Source organism: Maylandia zebra, linkage group LG14 (assembly GCF_041146795.1).
Source record: "Maylandia zebra isolate NMK-2024a linkage group LG14, Mzebra_GT3a, whole genome shotgun sequence".
In the NCBI taxonomy this organism is placed as follows: Eukaryota; Metazoa; Chordata; class Actinopteri; order Cichliformes; family Cichlidae; genus Maylandia; species Maylandia zebra.
The window spans coordinates 29,599,369-29,608,478 of record NC_135180.1 but is presented as its reverse complement, the minus strand read 5'-3'; the positions used below and the strand labels follow the sequence as shown (position 1 = coordinate 29,608,478).

Below are 9,110 nucleotides of genomic sequence, written 5' to 3'. Positions count from 1 at the left end.
TCTCAGGTGTCAGGTCTCAAAAGTCAGGTCTCAGGTGTCAGAACACAAGCTATCAGAGAGAGAGAAGCGTCCTTCAGGTGCTGCTGTTGTGAGGTCCCAGCCAATGACTGTAGAAAACATGGACGACACTACAGCACTTCATCCCATTGTACAAGTTGCAAGAACTTCGCTGCAAAGGAGGTGAATCTTTGTCCAGGTCGAGATTTTTCAAGTCTTTTGCATGATCTGTTGATGGGAAAGCATGCATGACAGTTAGGCAATTGGATGCTATTTTATGAAGTCTCAAGTTGGAGATGGCAAGCATGCCTTGGGCTGCCTTGAGAAGACTGATAGCTGCTGTTGCAGATGGCAGTGACTTGAGTGCATCATCAACGTAGAAGTTCCTGTGTATGAACTCCTTTGCCCCCTCCCCAAACTCGCCCTCTCCATGTAAAGCTGCTCTCCGAAGCCCATAAGTAGCCACAGCTGGAGAGGGGCGGTTGCCAAACACATGGACTCTCATACGATATTCCACAACTTCCTTCGTGATGTCATTGTCTTTAAACCACAGAAATCTGAGGAAGTTCCTGTGGTCTTCCCTGACAACAAAGCTGTGAAACATCTGCTCAATATCTGCTGTGATGGCTACCTGTTCATGCCTAAACCGCATTAGGACTCCCAGCAGAGTGTTATTTAAGTCTGGCCCTGTCAACAGCACATCGTTCAAGGAGATGCCAAGATAAGGAGCGCTTGAATCAAACACAACTCGGATCTGGCCAGGCTTGCGTGGATGATAGATGCCAAAACTGGGAAGGTACCAGCATTCATCTCCATCGTTGAGTGCTGGAGCTGGTTCAGCATGATCTCGATCAAAGATATTCTGCATGAAAGCCAGAAAATGTCTCCTCATCTCAGGTTTCCTTTCTAGAGTTTTGCAGAGACTGGTGAAACGAGTCAGAGCTTGTCCTCTGTTGTTAGGCAGCCGTGGTCTTGGCATGCGAAAGGGAAGGGGAGCTACCCAACTGTTAGCATCATCTATGAACATCTCATTATTCATCAACTGAATGAACCGTTTGTCCTCAATAGATGGGGCAACTTCATTGTCATTCTCGACCGAGGAGGCCTCCTAGTCAAATGCCAGCCACCCTTTGGAGGAAGCTCATTTCCGCTTCTTGCATCTGCAATCTCGTTCTTTTAGTCACTACCCAAATGGGAGAATAAAGGATGTAGACCAACTTTTAAATTGAGAGCTTTGCTCGCATCGAGGCTCAAGAGTTGGGAGTTCGCCTTGTAATCGGAAGGTTGCCGGTTCAAGCCCTGGCTCCGACAGTCTCAGTCATTGTGTCCTTGGGCAAGACACTTCACCCGTTGCCTACTGGTGGTGGTCAGAGGGCCTGGTGGCGCCAGTGTCCGGCAGCCTTGCCTCTGTCAGTGCGCCCCAGGGTGGCTGTGGCTACAATGTAGCTTGCCATCAGCAGTGTGTGAATGGGTGGATGACTGAATGTAGTGTAAAGTGCTTTGGAGTCCTTAGGGACTAAGTAAAGCGCTATACAAATACAGGCCATTTACCATTTTACACTCAGCTGTCTCTTCACCAAGAGGGACTGGTACAGCGTCTGGATCACTGCAGCTGCAGCACCAATTCATCTGTCTATCTCCAGTAGGGTGTACATTTTAGGACATCCTCAGGTCTCAGGAAAAAAAGCTGTCAGGTCTCAGGTGTCAATTGTCAGGTCTCATGTGTCAGTTGTCAGGTATCATGTGTCAGTTGTCAGGTATCATGTGTCATGTCTCAGGTGTCAGGTCTCAAAAGTCAGGTCTCAGGTGTCAGAACACAAGCTATCAGAGAGAGAGAAGCGTCCTTCAGGTGCTGCTGTTGTGAGGTCCCAGCCAATGACTGTAGAAAACATGGACGACACTACAGCACTTCATCCCATTGTACAAAAATGAAGCCAAAATATCCCGCATGTCGACGCTGCCATGTTGCACTTTTGGAGCCAGAGTTTGCACAGTAGCGACTTGAGGTGGAGCGTCTGCGTGACGCTCCCGTCCACACACACCCGCTGGACGTGACCTCGAACACGTCCCCTACACTTTTTACGTAGTCCGGCTGCTCCTTTATCTGCTGATGGGTTTACCACGACTGACGACTCATTCAATTAAGGTAAATACAGCCATGTCACAATTATAAAAAACCCCCCCAAAAAACCACACAGCTTATCATCTTATAGTTCTACAACATCTAAAATCACTCTGTTGTTAATTCGTTTGCTAGATTAGCCGCTAGCATATACAATGTATTGGAGGTTTGTTGCTAGCTAGTTAGCGATGCTACACACCTGTTACTCTAATAGTCTGTATTAATGAATGATTTAGCACTCCTTAGTTTTTGTTATCCAGTTTTAGACAGAGATTAGATCAGCTGCCCAATCCACAGAGGCCCAGAGTTACTGTTAATATAAAAATGTAATGCTGTCCTTTGAGATTTTAACATAAGACTGAAGACTTAAACACTTTTAGATCAATTACACTGACAGAGCACTCCACAGCCTGCTAACATGGAAACTTTAAATAAAGACAGCAGCAGAAGGTTTCATAGTAGTGTAATTTTAATTTGTTCTTTTCATTTAATAACAGATTCCACATTATTATCAACAGCTTCATTCACGCTGGGGAGAAACTAGTGAGGGAGACCATGAGGACCAAACCGGGTTTCCTGGGTCCAAAGATTTGGAGAAACATCTTCCCTTTCTTTCATCACAGCTGTCCTGTGCCAGATGTTCTGTTTACTGACTGAGAGAGGCATCATTTAACACTAGGAAGATTGAAGCTCATCGCACTGATCAAGCAGGACTCATGATCTTCACCAGCAGCTCCTTCACAGGAAAATCTTCAGCACTCCTCCGTAGGCCCGCCCCAGAAGATGGATACACCCAGCATTTCATGAACACTGTAATGGAGACCTTTGGTTTGTGTGATGTTATAAATACCCGAATAATCCTCAGAGGCTCTGGATTTTTACATTATACTCAGTCCTGTAGAAAGTTAAATATTTAATAATATGCTCTCTGGTTACTCTGGTATGATTGACTCTGAATTACTTTATGATAAATAACACACTATTGGCAGAAAACTTAAATAATTCCAGATCAGAAGTTTTTAGTTCAACATACAAGTGACGACCTTTGACCTTCATCAGGTTTTATTTAATTGTGTCAGCGAAAATCTCATGTGGTCTTCATGCATGAGTACATTCAGTGTTTAAAACAGAACCTATTCTGTCCCCTGCGTGCGTGGTTCTGGTACACGAAGTGACAGATAGCTAAACATATGCCGTAAGCACTGAAAGCGTTGAATGATGAGTCAGGCGTGAAAGTAAAGTTGAGGGCTGTTTACTTGTTTGTCTTCATCAACGTACAACTTACAGTGATTTCCCAGAACTTGTGAAACTACAAAAAATACAAAAAGAAATATGCTCAATAAAGAATTATGCATTTGCTTCACATGGCGAACAGATCTAGGCATTTATATATACATCTCTCCAAATATGCATAAAATCAATAAAATATACAACACTCACTACTTATAAAGATGAAACACAATTCAAACTTACAAACAAAGCTTCTCCATGGCATAACACAGGTGGATGCTTAAGGATTAAACAGGGAGACTTCTGGTACGCCTCATTGTGCAAATCCCAATACTAAAATGGCTTCCTGCATTACCCCACTCATGTGACTGTAAACATCCAATAGGAAACTCTTCCTGTATCACCCCACTCATGTGACTCTAAACATCCAATAGGAATACAAGCCAAACCACATAAAAATTCACTTGACCGCAGTCTCCAAGCTAACCACTAGGAGATGCTAAAATTCTCAATGTGCACATAACATTACACTCCCCGCCTGGTATTGAACACAATACCACTATCAATTTCTTAGCAGTTCAATCAGCTAAAGAAAATAACACATTGACTGTCCATGGTAGATAATCAGATAGACAAAAGTACCACTACTTCGGTTACTGGTCTAAAGAAGGTCTTAATGGTACCTCCTTTCGTGACCCTCAGTTCGAGTTTCCTGACCTTTCCATCGCTGTCTGGGTAAGCCTTGGTGACAAGAGCCATTGGCCACTGATTTCTTTTTACCTGAGGGTCTTTGAGCAACACCAAGTCCCCTTCCTTGACATTGGGCTGACTATTTTGCCACTTGCTTCGATTTTGAAGAGTAGAGAGATATTCTCGCCTCCATCTCTCCCAAAATGTATTCGCCAAGTGCTGAACACGTTTCCACTGCTGACGATACATATCTGTAGCTTCAAATGATCCTGGAGGAGCAAGAGGGGTGCAGACCTTCTGTGTCAAGATCATTGCTGGAGTCAGAAGAAACGGTGAATCTGGATCACTTGAGATGGGAGCAAGAGGCCTTGCATTTATTATCGCTCCTACTTCAGCCATAAGGGTCGAAAGCACTTCATGAGTGAGATGCGAGGGACTGATCTGAGAAAGCATAGAGTCAAGAATCCGTCTCGAAACCCCAATCATTCTTTCCCATACTCCTCCCATATGGGAAGAATGAGGTGGGTTGAACAGCCATGTGCATCCTTCCTCACTGAGGTACCTTGAGATATCGGTTTCATCCCGTAGGAGAATTTGAAGTTCTCTGCAAGCCCCCTTAAAGTTTGTGCCACAGTCAGAGCGGATCATCTTCACAGGACCACGCATAGCAAAGAACCGCCGTAGAGCATTAATGAAGCTCGATGTGTCCATTGACTCTATGAGCTCGATATGTACAGCACGAACACTTAAACACGTGAAGAGTACTGCCCACCTTTTAGAGTTTGCGGCACCACCTCGGGTGCGACGGGTGGAGACATTCCAGGGGCCGAATACATCCAGGCCCACATTTGTAAATGGAGGTTCAGTGCTAAGACGATCAGGTGGAAGATTTGCCATCTTTTGCTCTGCGGGTCTACCACGAAGTCTGTTGCATGTAACACACTTGTGCAGGTTTCTGGAGATACATTTCTTTGCCCCTACAATCCAGATGCCAGCCGTGCGGATAGCTCCCTCAGTAAAAACTCTGCCTTGATGGTGAACCCGCTCATGGTAGTAGTTTACAAGTAGAGTAGCTATGTGGCTGCGGCCAGGAATGATGAGAGGATGCTTTTCATGTGTCTCGATTGAAGCATGCTGGAGCCGCCCACCAACTCTTAAAAGTTTGCTATCATCAAGAATTGGGCTGAGCTTCCTCAGAGGACTGCTTTTGGGAATTACTTCGCCTTTCTCCAAACAAGACACTTCCACTTGGTATGTCTCCTTTTGTACACATCCAATAATGGTATGCCTTGCTTGCGACAGTGTATCCATTTTGTGTGGCTTCAAACAGTGATGCCAACCTTTGCAGTCTTGCCCATTGCTATCCTTCTCAGACCTGAAGGATTGGACGATGTGGATTAGGGAGGCCACAGCTCTGACAAGGGGTTGCCACATGGAGAATCTTTCAAATCGATGCGACCCCATACTCCTATGGGGGTTTGCAACAGTAGTAATGTGGCTTCTGACCTCTGTATCAGAGTCTGGATCAATGAGGTCATAGGATGTTTCTTTACCTGAGTCTATGTCCCCAGAACGTCTCAGAAAACGTGGACCTGTAAGCCAGTTGGTGCTTAAGAGACGAGCTGGATGCACTGACCTGGTGGCAACATCTGCAGGGTTTTCATCAGTGTGGACATATTGCCACTGTTCAGGGCATGAGAACTTCTTTATCCGTTCCACTCTGTTGCTGACATACACATAAAATCTCCTGCTTTCATTGTAAATATACCCCAGCACCACCTTGCTGTCAGTATAGAACTTCAGACTATCAAGACTAATGTCCAGCTCTTTCACAAGCAGCTCAGCAATTTCCACTGCCAGAACAGCAGCACCTAATTCCAACCTGGGAATAGTGTGGAATGGCACGGGGGCTAACTTGGCTTTCCCCATTATGAAACCTACATGACATTTACCTTCCACATCTTCCACTTTGAGATATGCCACAGCCGCAATGGCCTTGGTGGAAGCATCCGAGAAGATATGGATCTCTGTACGTTGTGCAGTGGACAGGGACGTAGCAATGTAGGCTCGGGAGATTGCAAACTGTTCCAAATCCTGCAGTGAATCCCTCCAGGTAATCCACTCTGTTGCCTTTTCAGACGGGAGGGGAGCATCCCAGTCACTGCTGTCACGAGTGAGCTGCTGCAACAAGAGCTTTCCTTGAATAGTAACGGGAGCTACGAGACCAAGTGGATCAAACAAACTATTGATAGTTGCAAGAACTCCTCTTCGGGTGAATGGCTTCTCGCTCCTGGCAACACGGAATGTAAAAGTGTCATTCACAAGGTCCCAGCTTAATCCAAGACTTCGCTGCAAAGGAGGTGAATCTTTGTCCAGGTCGAGATTTTTCAAGTCTTTTGCATGATCTGTTGATGGGAAAGCCTGCATGACAGTTAGGCAATTGGATGCTATTTTATGAAGTCTCAAGTTGGAGATGGCAAGCATGCCTTGGGCTGCCTTGAGAAGACTGATAGCTGCTGTTGCAGATGGCAGTGACTTGAGTGCATCATCAACGTAGAAGTTCCTGTGTATGAACTCCTTTGCCCCCTCCCCAAACTCGCCCTCTCCATGTAAAGCTGCTCTCCGAAGCCCATAAGTAGCCACAGCTGGAGAGGGGCGGTTGCCAAACACATGGACTCTCATACGATATTCCACAACTTCCTTCGTGATGTCATTGTCTTTAAACCACAGAAATCTGAGGAAGTTCCTGTGGTCTTCCCTGACAACAAAGCTGTGAAACATCTGCTCAATATCTGCTGTGATGGCTACCTGTTCATGCCTAAACCGCATTAGGACTCCCAGCAGAGTGTTATTTAAGTCTGGCCCTGTCAACAGCATATCGTTCAAGGAGATGCCAAGATAAGGAGCGCTTGAATCAAACACAACTCGGATCTGGCCAGGCTTGCGTGGATGATAGACGCCAAAACTGGGAAGGTACCAGCATTCATCTCCATCGTTGAGTGCTGGAGCTGGTTCAGCATGATCTCGATCAAAGATATTCTGCATGAAAGCCAGAAAATGTCTCCTCATCTCAGGTTTCCTTTCTAGAGTTTTGCAGAGACTGGTGAAATGAGTCAGAGCTTGTCCTCTGTTGTTAGGCAGCCGTGGTCTTGGCATGCGAAAGGGAAGGGGAGCTACCCAACTGTTAGCATCATCTATGAACATCTCATTATTCATCAACTGAATGAACCGTTTGTCCTCAATAGATGGGGCAACTTCATTGTCATTCTCTGTTCTTTCGAAGATTTTGTTGCCAAGTAAATGATCATCAGAGTTCTGAAACAGGCTGTCCAGAGGATGAAAGTGTGACAGGGTTTGAGAGTTGAGAGGTCTTATGCCTGTCCTTGTTGTAAGCTTCTCTTTCACAACTAGGTGGTTGGGACATGGACTGAAATGAGAGTGACGCCCATTCTCCAGAACGTTAGTCCGGTAGACATTAACTGCTTTTGGCTTGTGAGCTGCACCCAAACAGACGTCTCCAACTACGACCCAGCCAAGGTCCAGTCTTTGGGCATAGGGTGCATTATTGGGCCCGTTGCGTTGGTCTCTCACTTTATGGACTTGTAACACATCCCGACCCAGCAGAAGGAGAATTTGCGCATTTGGATCAAGTTCAGGGATGAGATGAGTGATAGACTTTAGGTGTGGGTGGTGTTTGACTACATCAGGAGTAGGTATCTCCGATCTATCATCTGGGATATGGCTACACTCAATAAGTGTGGGAAGAGGAATGCTGAGACGTCCATCCAATGGCTGAGCAACAAATCCAACTCCTCTTCGGCCAGATAACTCAGTGACTCCCGCACATGTGCGCAGCGTGTAGGGAGAATCGCTACCCTTGAGGCCAAACAGGTCGAAGAATTTGGACCGAGCAAGAGACCTATTGCTCTGGTCATCAAGTACGGCATAGACTTTTATAGATCTTTCTGGTTGTCCTCTAGGATGCACTTTTATGAGACAGATTTTAGAGCAAGAGCGGGAGTTATTGGCAATTCCACACACTTCTGTGCATTTGGAGATTATGTCAGGAGAAGCCGCTTCATCTTCCTCCCCGCCATGCTCATCCTCAGGGTCTTTGACAGCCCATGGAGCTGGTCCTGGATGAAGTGCTGTGACGTGCTTGTCACTGTTACACTCTTTACAGTGAATAATTGTTTTGCAGTCTTTAGCAACGTGTTCAGTTGAGGAGCAGCATCTGAAACAAACTCCACTATCTCGCAGGAACGTTTTGCGTTCATCCAGTGTCTTAGCTCGGAAGCCCCTACACCGCTTGAGAGGGTGGGGTTTTTTGTGAATCGGACACTGTCTGTCCACATCCAACTTACTGCTAGCTGACTCTGTGGGCTTGATGGCAGATGTTGATGTAATCTCTGTTTTGCTGGATGAGATGTAGTTCCTGGAATGCGTGTACCTTTTAGGTGAGTTTTCTGGTTTCACTGTCGTCATCCCAAATGAGCTAAATGCAAAACTTGGATCATTACGAGTGCGGGCTTCTTTGCAGACAAAGTCAGTGAAGAATGAGAATGGTGGAAACTGGCCTTGGTTTTGCAGCTTGTACGCACTGCCTTGTGTCATCCATTTTTCTTGAAGGCCATACGGCAGTTTCTCCACTATTGGGTTAATGCCGCGAGAGGTATCCAGATAGGCGAGCCCAGGCAAACAACCTTCTAACTTTGCTGACCCCAACTCCCTTAACAAGTCACCAAGCTCTCTCAGGTTGAGAAGGTCCCTGTTGCTGATCTTAGGAAATCTCTCCAGTTTGTCCAGCAGAGCTTTCTCAATTATTTCAGGAGACCCGTAGTTCTCTTCAAGTCGCATCCACGCCATCCTGAGCCCTGCAGCGGGGTCATTGACATGAACAGCTCTGATTCTCCTGACTTGCTCAGATGATTGAGGACCTAACCATCTAGTGAGAAGGTCGAGCTCGTCATTGCAGGTGAGTTTTAGCCCTTCAATGATGTTCATGAAGGTAGACTTCCAGCCCCAATAATTCTCTGGACGATCATCAAACTTTGTCATCCCGGATGTCACA

General features: G+C 45.9%; 1 protein-coding gene across 1 annotated transcript; it reads right to left on the bottom strand.

The window, feature by feature from the left end:
* Window positions 1–2,939: 2,939 nt before the first annotated feature.
* Window positions 2,940–8,905, bottom strand: LOC143421985 (uncharacterized). Its single transcript, XM_076892046.1, has 2 exons — window positions 3,593–8,905; window positions 2,940–3,428 (listed from the first exon to the last, which is right to left on the bottom strand). Exon 1 carries the CDS (start codon window positions 8,903–8,905, stop codon window positions 3,974–3,976), a length of 4,932 nt encoding a protein of 1,643 aa, XP_076748161.1. The 3' UTR covers window positions 2,940–3,428; window positions 3,593–3,973.
* Window positions 8,906–9,110: the final 205 nt, after the last annotated feature.